A 19,314-nucleotide genomic window follows, 5' to 3' on the forward strand; every position below is an offset into this window, starting at 1 on the left:
TGGATCGGACAAAAATGAAGTCCTTTTAAACGTCATAACTGTAATAAAGAGCCTTTGTATCTGCGTACCTATGGGAGTTGGCTTTTAGAGCGAGTGGTAAAAAAAAAATGAAATAAAAAAATAAAATAAAAAATAGAAAAAATTATCTTTCATCCCTCGTTTTTGATCTATAGTGTGGAAAATTAAACGGCTAAAACATTGGTTGACGATAGGCCACGCGATCGATAGGTGAAAACTGTGCCAGAAAACGCGCTATTCCAGAAATAGGTTACTATCTTAATCGCTTTTCCGGAATGCACTGCTAAAGTATAACTTTTCTGAAGGTTAAATATGTGGGTTGTGCGATTAATAGCGCTAGCTTTTCCTTTAGACATCGCGCAATAGACTGTCTTTTCCTATCCGTAATGCTTTCCTATTTTTCAAAACTTTTTTTTCTATGAATATGTTTTTATTTTATGCCCTCCGTACAATTCAGTCCTAACGGTCTTTGTAACCTTTAGAGCAACCCTTGATATTCACGAAGTCGTAGTGATCTTTTCGCCAACGGGGCTATTAATTTCAAAGTAAGTTTTCAAGGGCAGCCAATCTATTTTAGGACAATATATAAACAACATGGTTCAAGTAACAGAAAAAATTTCTTTTTTTTTTCTTTTTCCATCTACACGAATCACTCAGGTTAGATCAGATTCACCTCGCAGAAATACTGAAATTTTTGTTTCCTTGGAAAAATGAAAATTTTTTATTATGTTGAAAATACAGACTGACTATAAACGATTCAAGTGGTTTAACTATTTATTTTTATATGGCTGCGATATTAGAGATATGGTGATTTAAATTGATTTTACTATGTCTTAAACTTTTATTAAGTAGTTGCAACATTATAGTCGGTTTGAAATCTTGAAATCTTTAATCATTTGAAGACACCCTGTACAACCATTTTCAAGGATAATTATTCATCTCAAAAACATTACCTTCTCCTGATGAAAAATACTCTGCTTGTTGTGTAATTCAATAATAACGATAATAATTGAATCATATAAATTTTTTTTCAACTTTTATATCTTTCTTACGAGCTTATGATAAGATTCGTCACGATTCTTGAAAATTTATCAAGCTTCTAAAGGCTAAACAATGTCGATTGAATTATAAGTTATAATTAAAATCAAGAAGGTAAAAGAGACACGAACATAAATGGTGGAAAAACTTAAAAAAACTGAGAGGAGATTTATGGGATGAGAATGTTTCATCTTTCATGTTCGTTGGAGAAGTTTCTTTTAACTATTTTATAAGATCTGCTTGTCGCGTAACATATTAATCTCAATCAATACATCAAATATAATAAATATATAGCTCTGATTTTCATTCGATAGTAAGTTTATAATTTCGTTTACTCAGTAAGATATTTTTATTTTTTTCGTTTCTGTTTGATTAAAAAAAACACCTACTTTCAACTAACTTTTCTTTCATATTTGACACTTTCTCACTAAAATAATAATAAATAATGACAGCTTGAGTGTGGGAAATAATTCAACCATAAATATGTCACTTACTTTCTAGAAACTTCGAGGCATTTTAATTTGATTATGATTCCCAGATCAAAACAGTCTGTCATTTTATATCATCTCTTCAGAAAAAGTCGCTAAAAACAATCGCGTCGTCAAAATCTGCATAATTCAAGATGTAAAATATTTTCTGTCGAGAATATATTGTCTATGGAAGTTTAATCGAGATAAATATTTACATATACACTCATGTCGATAAATGAACTATAACTGCGTGTATATGTATTAATTAATTTGTGTATATGGATGGCTAGTCAGAATTGAGAGAGACGTATTGTAGTACACGTTATATAATACATTATAACTGATGTATGAATAACTAAACTCACAAAAAACTGAAGGCACGAGGCTTTTATTGCGTAAATAAAAGTGGTTGAACTATAAGTTTCCTACAGGCCTTCTGTGTTTTTGGTGTAAAATAACATGAATAATGTTATACTGAAAGTTTAGCAGGTAATGTTATCTCTAGTAGTGCCACACCAGCCATACAACGATTGCTTGTACTTTCTGGATGACGGAGTGTATTAACGAGATAAGTGGGCCACAAGACCTATACTCTGCACAAAGCTGTTTTAATTTCGACTCGTCGTCCGTAGAAAAATAAAAGGGTGCAATTTATCTCTCAAGAGCATTCCACAGTTGTTGTATCGGGTAAAGATTGGGAGACTTTCGATGACCACTTCATTCGCCGGCTATCTTCACTTGCAAAGAAATCGACAAGAGGAATGCGGTGAGGCCGCATGTTGAATTCCTTAATTCTTACAATGCCAGTGACGAGATATCTCACCTAACTTGATGCACTTGGCTATCATGTAATATGTCGCGTCCTTAAAACCCTCTTATTTTTAGATAGTTTTATTGTTGCTTCATCTTCGTGAATGATTTTATTCTTACCACCTCCCCCCAACTGGTCGATCGACAGCCAGTGGGCGGAGTCAGCTTTTATTTGAAGTTTGATAACAGAAAAGAGAGAGAGATCGATCGTGTTTTTCCAATTTTTGGAGTAGTATAGGAATATGCATACAGAATAAATAATATAAAAGAAATAGGTAATTTTTCTCTTCCTTGTTTTTATTTAAATCTCGGTTTCGGGGGAGTAGTCGACTGAAGTTCGTTTTCTGTGGTTCCCAGCTTGGAGGCGTGAATGCGAGCAGATCGTAGTTAGAAACATTGACGGCAGATGGCAGCAGTACACACAACTAGCATTACACAGAAACAGACTTCACGTTAGGTTCACAAGACATATATGCACAGCTTCTAGCATGGCCCCGGTCTCTTTCGACTACATGCCAAAATCTCTTCATTGAGACAAAGTGGCGAGCCTTAATCTGGTTAGGAGGAGGAAGTTTCGGGAGGAAAGCAATATCATCGAACAAAATCGGAAAAAATATTCTTCTCGAAAACAGGTGGCAATTTCTAGAAGGTTTAGTGATTTTCACTGAGACAGCTATAATGCGGATGAGGAAAATTTTAAAAATCGTTTAAAGAGTTAAATAGGAACTGTGCGTTTACTGCCTCTCAAAACAGACATACATGAACTTCCACGATCTGGTCCCTGTAACGCCGACCAATAATGGAAATACTCTTGAAGATATAGAAGTTTTTGCGGCTGTCTAACTTTGTTTCCTTATAAGCAAGACTCTGAAACTTCAAAAGTGATTTCTTTCCATGATATACAGGGGTAAAAACGGATTCCTTAATTTTTTTTTTCTCCTGATGGACGAGAATGAGTCTGCAAGCGGATTAGGACCAGTGGCAGCTTAAGCGAGGGTGCAAAGGGTGCAGTGCACCCGGGTGGCAGCGTAGACTTTAGTTTGAATTCCACTGTTTTTAAAAATTTCACACAGTAAAAATTCACATGTGACATCACGCTTTTGAGTTATACCTTGGCAACGGAGATGTTGAGAAAACTCGTGGGAATAAATAGACAGGGCCTGACCTAATACCAAAAACAAGAATGTAAACTATCAGGTGCGGCTCAAGGCAAAATCGCTATATGGGATCTCGGATTTTTGCGCCTCCTGTCTATCCCCCCCCCCAAAGCTCTACATTCTGCGTCAGGGCCCCTCGACTAGAATTTTCCGCGGGCCCCAAGCCAGATTATAAATGGGGACCCTTCTCTCTCTCTACAGTTAATTTATAGCATGAAAAAAATAAGATAAGGATAGAGTCCCGGGCCCACGGGCTGGAGCCCTGTCAACCGTACCCTTGTGGGTCATGCCCCTCCCTCATAACTTATACCAATAATTCCTAACAAAAAACTTCAAAAAAAAAAAAATTCCCACTCATCTTGGATTTAGCACCTCTCCAGAATAGACAGAAATCATTTTCTTCGGCCAATGAAACTTTTTTCACCCGTTCACCATGCACTTAGCGACCCTTTGGTCGCATGGCCCAAGAGCAACCCTGTACTCTTATGAAAAGGAGCAAGTGTGCTCCTTTTGGTTCCATTATCTAGTATTTTTTCCAGAATGGTCCGGAAGCAAAGGAAAAATTCGGTTTCTCATTTGTCCGGTCCCTGGAGTACCAGAAACGCCTTTGAAATAAATAAGTGATGATGTTATCCAAATTAAGTGCTGTTCCAAGAATTAAATTACCTGTTATCTGGCGTTATTAAGAACGGTAAAATAATTCTGGATTAAAAGGCAGAAAAATCTGGTTCAAAAGTGGGACATATGATCACGGAAATTTTGCACGGTAAACAAAGGTGTGCGGCTTTCTTCTGAAAAAAAAAAAAAAAAATCCGGTTCATCTAGAGGTGTTCTTGACTGAAGCCCTGCTAGCCTCCCACCAGGGTCGCTTTTAGGGGCGGCATATGAGTCTTCGCACCCGGGCAGCAGGTAAGCTAGAGCCGCCCTGATCAGGACTCATCACCGAACATTACAGTGCTTCAGTCAGCCCGACTCCAGTTGCGATGCTTACGCTTTAATTAGTAAGTAGGTACGATTGTGTGCCTACATCAACGGTAGAAAATTGCCCAACGCCCCAAATCTGTAGTAGCCTACGCATTTTAAGGGGGAAAATTGCTCCCTGTAGTCAACGGCTGAACTGCGTACGTTCTTCACCCATATGGACGTAATCTTCTATAATTTTCATATTTTCTCACAATGAACTTTCATGTGGATTAATCCACGACTCCACTAAGTGATTCTGTCGATTTCACCTATTCATTTTGAGCCCTTCATGCGTTATGCTGAACTTTTGAACACGGTGTAGCAAACGTGAATTGAATTCAAAATCCTTTGTCACCATGTAGACTAAAGTCCCTTCAAAATACGGCTAATGCATGAATGTGTTTCCAGCAATGTAAGTGTTTTTGGGTAGCTGTTAAGGCCGTTCAGGTTTGTACACCAAGTGCAGGCAAACCTGAACGGGTGTAGGAGCCATTCTCGCTATATATTTGCACAATTTTTTTTACTTAAACCGATTAGTTTTTTCATTCGACGTACGTACAGGTATACCTGTGCGGGCAAACCTAAACGTGTACATAGTAGACTTGAAGGTTTTCTCATACCTTTTAACAAGATGAAAAACTATGCTCTTAGTAGAGAAATATCATTAAAAAATATTATTTTACCATTGATTTATTCCAAATATTTTACACATAGTTTTGATTGCATGTGCCATCCTATGCTAGTATAAAAAATTTTACAGTCTTAATACTTGATTTTTGGCAAATTTTCAAAAAAATGCATTAAAAACGCCTTGCGCGCGTGACAAAATAACATGGCATCAATGTAATTGATTCAAAAAAAAAAAATGTTCAGTTCATGAAATGAAGCGAAAGATTGAGAAATTCCATTGATTCAATCTTATTTAAAATTAAATTTAAATGTTTAAATTAAAAAAATTAAAATTTAAAATTTAATTTTAATTAAGATTTAGAGTCAATGAAATCTTATCCTTTTGCTTCATTTCATGAACTGAACAGCTTCCTTGATTTTGAATCATTTTTTATTCAATTACATTTATATCATAGTATTTTATCATGCTTGCAAGCTGTTTCTAATGAATTTTTTTTTTGAAAAATTTCCAAAAAAATTAAGTATCCATGATATGTAAAACTTTCTACAAGGATAGGATAGCATATACAATCAAGAACACATGTGTAAAAAAATTTGAAATAAATCAACGGTTATATATATATATGTATATAAATTGTCATGGCCCCCACATCCTGACGCAGGGCCCCTAGACTGGGATCTTTTACGGGCCCCCCGACCAGACTTTTATGAGGCCCCCCCCCTTTATGATGAATTTATAGCGTGAAAAAACAAAAAATGATTAAAATCCTCCCGGGCCCCAGGGCTGGAGCCTTGTCAGTCCACCCCTTGTGGAGGCCATATAAATAGTATTGTAAATGATATTTCTACTAGAGAGCATAGTTTTTTACCATATTAAAAGGTATGAGACACCTTAAGAAAGTTTCAGACAGTATACTTGAAGAAATTAAATGACCGTGACATGATAGAATGCAAAGTGATTTTTTTTAATGAATTAATTCATTAGAGATTCGAACGCAGTCCAGTTGAGCTTTTCCAAGCAAACAATAAATCAAATAAAAACGGTTATAAATATATTAAAATTTGTTACCTAGAAGTATTTTGGAAAGATTTTTCTGAAATACCTATAGCTCTTTACTTAAAAATTTCAACCAATAATTACTTGCGTAATAAAAATTAATTAATTACAAGAAAAAATTTCTGAAAGAATGTCGATAGATTGAGCGTTTCTCTAGATCTATAAGAATATCTCTAAAACCATTAATTATCGGTTCATGCTATAAAAGTGCACTATCCATTTATACTCCGTCTCATTTAAGAATCAATCCGTATAACGAATAGTCTTCTTTTGAATTTCAATTACAGACTTCATCCATAATTAAATTTCAGATTAATTACTGAGAAAACAAATTTAGTTTTTGTTTGTACAGTATTTTCTGAAAGGAGAATTATCAGTTCGCGAAAAATATTCAATGCATTAGAGAATTTTTAAGTTAAGATATGTTGAAAATATATTTAGGAAGAAATCTTTTTTCATCTTTTCAGATTTCTCTCGTATTATAATTTTTTTTTAATTATCAAGAAAAAAATAAACTATTTTCATAAAAATTTTAATCTTTATTTTATCTTAAATTTTATTATTTTTCCGATTGGAACATCAGAAACTAATTGAAATGTAATGCAAAATTGGAAACTTGTTTGAAGATGACAAAATCTATAAGTGGATTGAGAACTCCAAGTCATGAAAATTTCTTGAAAAACTGCAACACTCCGATAAATGATTGATCTTGTATGAGCAACGTTCACAGAATCACTTCAATGTCTTTCTGTAGGTATGAAATTAACCTAATTTTTGCTTTCGTTCCTTGAAACCTCCTTATCCTTGAAATTGCACCTACGAGCAATTTACTCCGGAGGCAAAAATAAAATTGCTGTCATTGGAATGTGATACTCTATAGACAATATTTACAAGGAATCTCCAATTAACACCCATTGTAAGTCATTAACGAATTGAGTTTCCAGTGGTTTTGCAAACTTCATATCATCACTGAATATGAGTCAAATACATTTCTGTAGTTCATGGTCTCATTATATGGCGCATAAGTAAACACCCATACCAGCAACTAGGAAAAAGGAAAGAAAACTGTTCACTGATGTATAATTTAATCGAATAAAAGTCAATGGTGGTTAAATGCTATAAAAAAATGCTGCAATTTTTTAATTTTTTTCGCTGTAATTTTTGTTGCGCTTGAATTTGTTTAAATTAAATGCTATTAGTTGTTTTCCCAAATATACAAGATGCGTAGCTAACAGCATGCATTGCATTTTACTGGCGAACCGTTGATCCTACAGGCACACTTCAAGTGAGAAAGTTTCCAAATAACGTATAGAACTCAGATACGTCATTCATGTTGGAAAGGGTTATGTGGTTATTAAAATGTATAAATTAACTTTTTATACGGGCACTCTGTGCTCAAAAACCAATTAGAAAGTTGTTGCCCTGTCTATCCAGATGCCAACATAGAAATTCCCCGTTTTCAAGTGCAATATTCAGTGAGATATTTGAATTCAAAAAATGGAGAAAAGTTTGAAAAAAAACAGCATAAATGAGGGTAAAAAGTGTTTTCCGTTAGTTTTAATTCATATATACGCAAATACATTACATCAGTCGGCTCCATATGCCCCCCCCCCCATCTCCGCCAATGTTAATAACCTGTAACAGTTACCAGTAAAATGTGTTGCGTTCTGTTAGCTACGCATCTTGTATAAATAGAGATCGTGAGCGCAACTAAATATATTTTAGATAAATAAAAAGAAAGTGAAAATGAATGAAAATCCACTCAACTGACTATAATTACGTAGTTGTTCAGAAATACTGATGTATGTATAAGACCTATACTATATATAAAGATAAATATCTTACTATTCATCTCGCGTATTCGGTGCGATAAGGTTATAAAATAATGGACTAATAGCGGGGAAAAAAAGGAGCAAAAGAACCCCAGACAAATTGGCAGACAGATTAAGGCGGCCATCGGAGATTACGTGAAAGTATCGAATCAAGAAACTGATCAATGTTTCAGCAGCTATCGATAAGAAAAACCGCGGCCTAAACGTTTGATAATTGCTCGTTTTTTGTTTTTAATCATCACCTTTAATAGTTTTTTTACTAACTCAGTAGCGTGTACGGTGATAAATATATAGACGTCATCATATTTTACTTGTATATCGTTACTTATTTATAGTACATCTACGTTTATTATTTCTTTTGTTGAGATTAGTTTTGTCATACTGTTTTTTTTTTTTGTATCAAAACGTTTTGTGCTTGTATTGAACGAATTGTTAAGCTTTGGTCTAACTGTTAGAAATTTCGATATTCACTGACCAAAGCTGTAATTCACACATATAGGCTATAATCACTTCCAAACAGAGAACAGAGGTCAAAAAAAAAAAAACTTGATCAGTTTACATCTAGCTGATCGTAAACTATGTTATCAATGAATGGAAAGGAAAATCCAGAAACTTTTTTCCCCTCGTTGATTTTGATTTTTCTACACATATATTGATTGGTTTCACGTACAACGTATGTGAAACGTTAACTAAATTATAAAATAAATAATAAATTGTGCAAAAAAGGAAAGTAATTTTTTCGCGTGAAGTAGTAGGTGTAGCCACTCTGATTTTACTTTTAGTGTTAGAAACTGTATACATTTAACTCTCGATTTAATGATAAAATAAAAAATATTTCGGACAGGACTCCGTGTGAAGTTTCTTATTGAAATTAATTAAAATTGAGTATTGATTCTCTCAAGGGTAGGCGGTACCGTATGGTCCCCTGTAGAGCAATTTTTTCCGAGAAATGAAAAATTAGAGTGGAAGAATGTACTTCTAAATTGCGAACACACAGACACACACTACTTTTACGGATCCCGTATTGTACGAGTATTATATTTCTTTAATAAGAATCACGTCTTTGTTTGAGCAATTTGTAACAGGTGTGAAAAATTATTTTTGCGGCAATTTTTCATTCAATAAGGCCTAAACATGTGTTTTTCTTACGCAACTGCAAAAGTTCGATCCAACATTTGATTTCTTGATCCTACACGTACCTGAGTTAGAAACAAAAAACAAAATATGTATTTTCATAGAACTGAAAAGTATAAATCTTATTTCATACTGACAAAATATCAGCAAGGTAAGATTTAAAAAAAAAAAAAACCTTGGTAGGTAAGTACTGCCAAAAGCATACATTTCTCACATGCTGTTTTAAGGATCCTCAACAAGTTTTCACTGTATTTTAAAGTAAAGTATTATGTATTTTATTTAAAGAAAAATTATTTAGTTTGATTTCACTCTATATAAAGCACGCGTTAAAAAAGTTTAAGGAAAGATAATAATAACTTTATGATGTAAAGACTGTTGTTGACTCACTTCTTACACAAGGAAGTTAGAATAAAGCAGCGTTACACACGTTCCTAAAGAGATTTGAAGTCATTGATTTATAATCCTCATATTACCATTCGTTCACCTCACCTATATAATTGCCTCTTTTATATCTTCCGAGCTAATTATCGTATTTTCATTGCTAGGATCATCGACGACGTTTTATGTGCGCGTTTTAGTGCTCAAATCTTAGTCGAGTTACAAAAAGAAAATGAAATAAAAACGTCATTTCACTAGAAAGCCGATACTAGGATGATTAAGAGGTCTCATACCTTTTAACATGGTATGAAAACCAAAAACCCTCAAAAATTATGCTCTAGTATAGAATTAGTAATTCTACGTAAGTTCTTCTTAGTAATTATACTAATTAGTTAATAAGTAATAACATTAAAAATATTATTCAACCATTGATTTATTTCAAATTTGGTATACATATTTTTGATTATATATGTTATGCTATGCCAATATAATATCTTACATACCTCTGATACTTATTTTTTTTTGTAGATTTGCAAAAATTAAAAAAAAAATTAGCACCTTGCGCACATGATGAAATAGCATGACATCAATTGAATAAAATATTATTCGAAATAAAGAAAACTGTTTAACTAATAAAATGAGGCAAAGGATCGAGATTTCATTGACATAATCTCATTTAAAACTAAATTTAAATTTCAAATTTTTTAGAATAAAAAATCTTAAATATATTTTTTTATAAATCAAATATTTATGAATATCTCTCAAATGCCTCATTTTATGAACTCTAGTGTCCTTTATTTTTAACCAATTTTTATTCAATTACATTAATGTCACGCTATTTTGCTATGTGCGCAAGGTATTAATAATGCCGTCTTTTACTTAATGTGTGAAAATTTTCAAAAAAAAAATTGTATTAGAGATATGTAAAACATTACATTCGGATGTCATATCATATAAAATCGATAATATGTGTACCATATTCGAAATGAATCGATGGTTAAATACTATTTTACTGATATTTCTACTGGAGCATATTATTTCAAGCTTTTGACACTGTTTAAAAAAAGGTATGATACCCCTTACCATTCATAGTGAGCTACCGTGAATGTGTATAAATATGTGCTTTTAAACTATTATGGATAACAAACTGCAACCAGTAGACCCAAAAAATCCATAAGGGTGTCCAAGGAGCAAGAGTTATTCAAAGGAAAACTCTTTCAGAATATTATATTATGGTATATACAGTGAAACCTGTACGAAACGGAACGTCAATAGACTGAAATAATGTTCCGTTTTAGACAAATTTCAGTTGTATAAAGGTGAAAATAAAAACATCAATCATTGAACAGGCTATATTATGATTCCCTTTAAGACAGGTTTCCGTCTCATACAGTGTCCGTGTTAGACAGGTTTCACTGTATTTTATTTTTTGTATTTTTCATAGCTCGTATTTTTGGCTGACACACAATACGGTGTTTTTCCCCCAGGGTTGGATGGACGTGATTTTACTTGTAAATACAAACATACAACGTGGTTGGTTTTTGTACGAAAAATATTTTCCTTGTAGTTTTTTTTTTTATGATTTTCCTTATCGTCATACGGTCAAGTAATTGTCACTGTATGTTCACGTTATGCAGTTGCAGAAATTTTTGGAAATATTGTTCAGTTTTATTGCTCCTCTTTTTTCTCTTTTTGAAAATTCGAGCTAAAAAAATAGAGAAAAGAGGTTTTTCAGATGCCAAAGATTCAGACTTCCATTTTTTTCGTTGCCTACTCGTAAAGAAAGAAATGAAAATAAACACTTTTTCTTCTGGTTTGAGTGTTATTCTAAGATGACTTATGTGATGTGTTAGCTGTAAAAACGGCGCCTGTTTTTCCTATTTTCAAGGATAACACTCGCGATGAAAGTCTAAAACTTCGATGCAGTTTTTTTCTGGTGTGTTCATTCCGTTACTAAGAAGTTTACATGAAGTTTTTGCACTGTCAGCACCCTTACGTGCCATATTATACATAATATAACACTCTCGATGCTTCATTTTACATTAACACTTTGGATATCGACGTCAAATACTATGAAAGATGTTACCAGTAAAAAAAATTAATTTTGTAACATATATCTTTTATTCATATACAGTACTACTTTATTTTAAAGAAATTCCGGTTCAGCCAAGGAAGAATAAACATTACGTAATATCACTGAACGTATTTACAAAACCAACCAACACAATAATATGATTCGAGCAAAAAGTTAGACAGTTAATGTATCCAAGTCTAGACAATTGGTTATTTCAAGTCCCATTTATTTAGATAACGACGATGTATAGCGAGATTTTATGGAAAACATAAAATGTGACAAGTTTTGTGTAAAGTTTTTATACGGGAATCCCGGATAAAATATCTGTCCTTGATTGATTTCATTTATTATAATCAGTATTAATAACACTAGAATTAAGTTATAAGTTATCGAATGTTCATTTTAGTTTTCCGTTGATGAATTATTTTCTTTTGATAAATCGAAATGCTGGCGCAAATGAGATAGACAATTTTAAAATTTCTATAAAAATAAATATAACATTTGTATGGAAATTACTTACGCATATATCTTCAATTTTTTTGAATAAACTGTTCTACGCTAGAAAACCATAAATATCAGGCAGAAATTAATTCAAAAATCCAATTTTCGTAAGAAACACTGATATCTCACAACCTCATCAACACAATATAGCAGCCGTGGTGATTGCTGATGACAATACTTGTTAGTAAGTTGGGAAAAACTTCATTATTTCATTGTGCCGGTTGACTAATTGTTCACACGTATAAAATAAATAGTTTTCTACAAAATACATTTTTATTTATATATATAATTTTAAAACTGTCTATATCTTTTGTGCCATCCTGTATAACTGTCGCATATGATTTCTTGTTTTTTTATTTGTAATGCTCAAGCAATTTTTTTTAAATATAATTGGTCAATGACCTACGACAAAAGTTTACGAACCAGTTGGAAATAATAATAATAAGCAATAATGGGAAAGAGAAAAGAAAAATAAGTAACAGAGGATGGCATTGACTCACCTGTGGAGCAACCAACCATGTGGCTCGCCGGCGAAACGGCTTCCTTGTCGGGCAAACGCACGATGAGAACGGAATCATCGCTCAATCAATCGCTCAAGACACAAAAAAAGCTAAAAAAAATCCCAACTGTCACAATAAACAACAAAAAGTTGTCAGTTCATGCAACTGTGGACAGAAAACATCTCGGAAAAATCACGTGGGATTTTTTTCCCACTTCAGCATTTTTGTCTCTAATAGTTTTTATAAGAGTGCGTGTGTTTTCCTCAAACTGCACAAGGTCTATCTGTCTGACACACACGACAAAGTTTATATATTATATTATTTTTTTTTTTTATAATTCTTGTTTGAATCTTTTCAATGAACGAAAATTGAATAGATGCAACGAAGAGGAGAAAGACACGAGATCGACCTTTTCTTTGAAACGGCAATGTTTTTTCTTGTGGGAAAAAAAGATTCTCAGCGTGCTCTTGCAATCTTTTCTTCACCACGTGGGAAGAGAGAGGAAAAAAAACAGCAATAACCGAGTTTTGACGCGCGCAAAAAACCTCATAGTTGCGACTTGTTCGAAGTGTGGATGGAGATTCAAGTCCGCGTTATTCAACCGGCGACCTCGCTTTTCCACGTGAAAATACTATGAGAGAAGCACGCAGTAACTAAGCTAGTAGAGCAGCAGCAGCATCCCTTCTGTTACAGTTTTATTATCTTTCTTTCCTTTCTGTATCTGGATCAGAGTTTTGGCGTCACTCTCCCTTCGAGCGATGTCGATAAAATGATATGATACTACCACCAACCACACGCACACACACACACAACACACGAGCACGCGCGCGCACGAGTCTCTCACTGTGTGTGAGAGAGAGAGAGAGAGAGGACTAGTAGTGAGTGTGAGTAAGAGAAAGATTCCTTCCGCTCATACACAGACAACCACACACACACACACGGTTTGCAGGCAGTGACTGCTGCTGCCTGCTTTTGTACTACGTACGGCCCGGTAACGACCTGTGTTTGGATGGACGATCGCTTGGATGCCGCCTCCAAGATCCGCCGTTCGTTTACCAGCCTTCGAATGTGAGGAAACTGGCTCCTCCTAAGGTAGAAAAACGAAGCAAAGGAGATTCTAATATATATATAAGAAAGAGAGTGAGATGGGCGATGCAGCGGCGAAGAGAGCGATTTTTCGTTTGTTTGTCGGCAATACAATTTTTTTTTTTGATTTTTTACTTCTTTACCCTTTTAAAAAAAAAAAAATTGGCGAGTGAGTAGAGCGTGGTGCTCGTCGCAGTCATCTGGCAAGCGTCCAACTATGCCGTTGGTTCTCTCGGCCTCCCATCGGTACATCGATCAAACGTTCAACGACGACGAGAAAGAGAGGACTTCCGAAGTTCCTTGCTGTTCTACTACTGTGGCTGTTTAGTGACTTGAGGGGTCATTGACGTAAACGGGACAGTGCCCCAAACAGTTGAGTTGGAGCAGGCGAGGCCTTTCGTGGGACGACGACGGACGGACGGATGCCTGTCCTAAACAAACCACCTCGGAGGATGTGTTGGAGCATCAGTAGTAGAAGTTGGTTCGTTCTTTGAAGAGAGAAAAGAAAATAATATTGTTAAATGCTTGGCAGGAAGGGAAACACGTTCTCTTTTTCATGCGTGTTATCTTTTTCTTTTCTCTCGACCACACCGATCAACAATGACTATGCCTGATCCTTACCTCACTCTCTTTACCGCGATGGTTCGCAAGAGCGTTGCTAGGAGTCGCTGTTGTCCAATCCGAAGCGAAATCAGACAATATCATCTACGGAACCATAGCCATCATCAAAAATGTATGAATAAATGACAATGAAAGAAGTCCATTTCGCTCTCGGTTCCGTGTATAAATAACATACGCATTAAGTAGGGATCATGTTTCATGTTGACGATCTTGCAAATGTGCTGCTCTCAAACTCTCAGGTGTGTATGATGAAAGTAACAGCTGTTAAAGATATCGTGTCTCCTTCCCAGTGACATATATACTTAGATAAACGGAGGAAGCGAATCAGAGAAAGAACAGACACTTTTTGTTCTTCTAGTCTAAATAAAAGCTTTTACGTCGCAGGAGTCATTCAAGATTCTGCACAAAAACCACAAGATATGTTACACTAAAGATAAACACTGAAGTTTTATTTTACAAAACATCTCTTAGTTCTTTTTATTACCCCCCCCCCCATTTCCCACAGAAAAAGTTTTTAGCGTTTTTTGGGTACAAAGACAGAATACGTATGTCAAAAATTGCTTTGTCAATTATAGTAAAAAGCTAATTTAAATCGTACTGAATTAAATTAATTAAAAAAGCACATATAATGTGCATATTTGAACGTTTGTATAATATTCTGTAGTACTTTTCTTTTTTTGGGGGAAATAGAGTGTTTTATTAAGTAAAGGAGTAATTTACCTTTAACTAAGGGTTGAAGATAAAGATTTGCCTCAATACTTAAGAGCTGCAATTCTTTACTTTCAATCCACGCGATAAAAGCCACGTCAAGTTTTTCCTATTATTTTTCTGAAAGAAACATTGATCGCATTAGGCTGGCTGGCACTCCTTTTAGGTTGAGATTCATATAAGTTAGAGTTAAGCACTGTACCATCTTCTTGTCGTTATTTTTATCTTGAGTAGCCTTTCAAAAGGCTTACACTCTACCTTACTCGCATTATTTTATCTTTATAGAGTTTCATATTTCTTATATAAGAAGATTTGTCCATACCAATGATTCCCAAACGCTGCGATGCGGTACACTGGGACTCTCCGAGTAGGTATTGGGTTAGGGGAGGATGCTATGACAACATGTCCCACTAAGTAGATATGGTGAGTCAGTCGCATGGACATTAAAAAATGAACTTATCTTCTAATTTATGTACAGTTTGTTTAAGAATTTGTATTATTTCCTTTCGAACGCAAATACAAAACCTAAGCTACCACTGGCAATTGTCTAAGAAAGTGGCTGGGAAAACATTAAAATAAATAAATAAATTGAGATAAGTTTGAAAATAATTACTATCGTAAACGCGCGGGCTATTTTGGCCCATTTTTTTAAAATTTCAAATTCACTTGCCAATATAAACCCAATGTCATTACTACTTTCAAGTGTTGGTAACCTTCTTTACATTGATAGGCTATTTTATATTATGTACATGTGAAAAAAAAAACCAGATTTTTTTAACTTAAGCTAACTAAAAACATTTGGCCAACTTGGCTAACTTGGGCCAATGTTACCCTTGTATGTAGGTAACTTTGGCCTACTTAACGTTTTTCTATCTTTAAACACCAAATGAAAATCTAGGGTATTTATTGAACTTGAGCTCGTAATAAAACTTTGAAAGAAAGCTTATATTTCAACCTGTATTGATCATAAAAATAGCAATATTTACATTTTATTTCTTTGGAATTTTTACTTAACAATCTTATGCCTTACAAATTGACCAAAAAAGAACCCGCAATCACACATTTTGTCAACGTGACTAGCAAATGCTAGTCCGTCGGCACTAAAATCCTTGGGATGACCTTGTTTGCTAGAAAATACATTTTTAAATTTGTTTTTAATGGTGCTTCGGGTATTTTAAAGTTATCTGCAGCTTGCCATTGATTTACTTGAACAGATCTAATTTCATTTAAACAGTTTCGAAAGTGGTCATTGCAGCAGTCTGCATAACTTTGGCTGACGCTTGTATTTATACACCATTTTTCCCAGTCTGGAAACAAAAACTTAACATAAATGGGATAGACATTTAAAAAATGAACATAATTATGTTTTTAAGTGGACTCACAAACAAATTACCAAGGGTTGCAAAAATACGACCTACTTTGGCCCAACATGTTGATGGGCCAAAGTAGGTCGTATTTTTGAAGTTTTACCAGAACTTAAATTTTCAATTAATGTTTTCGGAAAAAATGAAAGATTAAATAAAATTTTAATCATACTACAGTTAAAAGTATTAAATTGTGTTTCTAATTAGGCACCTACCCAACTTGACAAAAGTGGATTACAACCTTAACAGCGGTTACAACCTCCACCTAAAAGTTTGAGGGTGAAAAACCACGTGCAATCACAGCATACAAAACTACCACTGTTGCTGCCTAGTCGGCCAACTATCCGATGCACTCGGTTGCCTTGCTTAGTACCGATACGAAGGTTTTTAACAGCTGGTTGATGCGAAGATATATTTAGGAAAGAGAAAAAATTCAACTGCCCTTACAGGGAATCGAACCCTCGTCTTTTCACTTTCCGAGTGAACGCACTGGACTACAAAAGCAACGAATATCTCAATCTTTCCTTGGAGCTCATGTGCACTGGAACGGGACCGTACATGAATGGTCGGACCTAACTCAGGCCAAAGCTCACAATTGCTGACACTGCCACGAGATGGTGACTTATCCAAGGATGATGTCACTCTCCGCTATCCATACGAAGGTTTTTAACACCTGGCTGTGCGAAGATATATTTAGGAGAGAAAATATTTAACTGCCTTGCGGTGAATCGAACCCACGTCCTTTCACTTTTCCGGGTGAACGCCCTAAAGGACTAGACTACAAAGGTCACCCTCTGGTATCCTTACGAAGGTTTGTGGAAAGCAGTGTCAGCAATTGTGAGCTTTGGCCTGAGTTAGGTCCGACCGTCCATGTACGGTCCCGTTCAGTGCACATGAGCTCCAAGGAAAGATTGAGCTATTCACTGCCTTTGTAGTCTAGTGGTCTATAGCGTTCACCCGGGAAGTGAAAGAACGTGTGTTCGATTCCCCGCAAGGGCAGTTGAATTTTCTCTCTTTCCTAAATATATCTTCGCATGGATAGCGGAGAGTGACATCCTCCTCGGATTAGTACTACTACTTAGCAAAAACTGCAAAAAATAGTTCCGAATTTTTTTCTACAATATAATTAAAGAATTAAATGTATATATATATATATATATATAAACCGAAGAGCCAAAAAAACTGGTACAGGCATGCGTATGCAAATAAAGAGATATGGAACCAATCAGAGTACGGCGCTGCGGTCGGCAACGCCTATATAACACAACAAGTGTCTGGTTTAGTTGTTAAATCGGTTACTGCAGCTACAATGGCAGGTTATCGAGATTTAAGTGAGTTTGAACGTGATGTTATAGTCGGCGCACGAGAGATGGGACCTAGCATCTCCGAGGTAGCGATGAAATTTGGATTTTCACGTACGACCATTTCACGAGTGTACCGTGATTATCGGGAATCCGGTAAAAAATTAAATCTACGACATCGCTGTGGCCGGAAAAAGATCATGCAAGAACGGGACCAACGACGACTGACGAGAATTATTAAACGTGGTAGACGTGCAACCCTTCCGCAAATTGCTGCAGATTTCACTGCTGGGCCATCAACAAGTGTCAGCGTGCGAACCATTCAACGAAACATCATCGATATGGGCTTTCGGAGCCGAAGGCCCACACGTGTACCCTTGATGACTGCACGACACAAAGCTTTACGCCTCGCCTGGGCCCGATAACACCGACATTGGACTGTTGAGGACTGGAAACACGTTGCTTGGTCTGACGAGTCTCGGTTCCATTTGCTTCGAGCTGATGAACGTGTACGGGTATGGAGACAACCTCATGAATCCATGGACCCTACATGTTAACAGGGGACTGTTCAAGCTGGTGGAGGCTTTGTGATGGTATGGGGCGTGTGCAGTTGGCGTGATATGGGACCCCTGATACGTCTAGATACGACTCTGACCGGTGACAGGTACATAAGCATCCTGTCTGATCACCTGCACCCATTCATGTCCATTGTGCATTCCGACGGACTTGGACAATTTCAGCAGGACAATGCGACACCCCACACGTCCAGAATTGCTACAAAGTGGCTCCAGGAACACTCTTCTGACTTTAGGCACTTCCGCTGGCCACCAAAATCCCCAGACATGAACATTATTGAACATATCTGGGATGCCTTGCAACGTGCTGTTCAGAAGAGATCTCCACCCCCTCTTACTCCTACGGATTTATGGATAGCCCTGCAGGATTTATGGTGTCAATTACCTCCAGCACTACTTCAGACATTAGTCGAGTCCATGCCACGTCGTGTTGCGGCACTTCTGCGTGCTCGCGGGGGCTCTACACGATATTAGGCAGGTTTACCAGTTTTTTTGGCTCTTCAGTGTATATATGACATGGTACACATCATATCAATCCCTTGGAATATCTTAAATACTTTAATCATATATTCTCCGAAATCTGCGCTCTTCCAAAGTAAACATATTCAAAGAATCAAGTCGTTCTTCATAGCTCAAGTCCTGCGTACTAACTAGTGGGTCTTCTCTGCCCCTCCTCAACCAAGTCTATCTTTCTAAAGACATGGCCTCTAAAATCGTACTGCAAACTCTAGACCGGGGCTAACTAAGCCACGGAAAAACGAAAGAATGATTTGAGAGAACGCGAAGAGACCGATTTAGTTAGAACACCAGCATTCATGCTTTTATCATCACCGAAGAATAATTTTCAGAAAACCTAAGCCGGCTTGTCAATAAGAATTCCAAAATCAGTGAGCCTAGTTACATCCAAAATAATTTCACATCCAACAATTCATAAGTGAAACGTGGGTTATTGAAACCAAAAGTTAGAAAAAATATGCTTATTAAAGCTGAAAGTCATACGCTATTCATCCGCGCATGCTGCGATTGCATTCAAGTTGATCTACAGCAACTCCCTATTGCTAAGATTCATTACTACACTGATTGGTTTTACGTCATCT

The 19,314-nt window shown here is 35.7% G+C and overlaps 1 protein-coding gene across 2 annotated transcripts in view; it reads right to left on the reverse strand.

Moving 5' to 3' along the window:
- Positions 1–13,497, reverse strand: part of LOC149085572 (uncharacterized) — a 109,568-nt gene extending 96,071 nt beyond the window's left edge. The window contains exon 1 of one of the 2 annotated variants that reach the window (XM_089233690.1): positions 12,563–13,497. In XM_089233690.1, the coding sequence (XP_089089816.1) occupies positions 12,563–12,640 (78 nt within the window). In that variant the 5' untranslated portion in view covers positions 12,641–13,497. The remainder of the gene's footprint in view (positions 1–12,562) is intronic. The other variant, XM_089233691.1, reaches the window with a different exon arrangement.
- Positions 13,498–19,314: the final 5,817 nt, after the last annotated feature.

This window comes from Pholcus phalangioides, unplaced genomic scaffold (assembly GCF_987345545.1).
Source record: "Pholcus phalangioides strain wild (caught in Gottingen) unplaced genomic scaffold, Ppha-v1.0 ptg000007l_1, whole genome shotgun sequence".
In the NCBI taxonomy this organism is placed as follows: Eukaryota; Metazoa; Arthropoda; class Arachnida; order Araneae; family Pholcidae; genus Pholcus; species Pholcus phalangioides.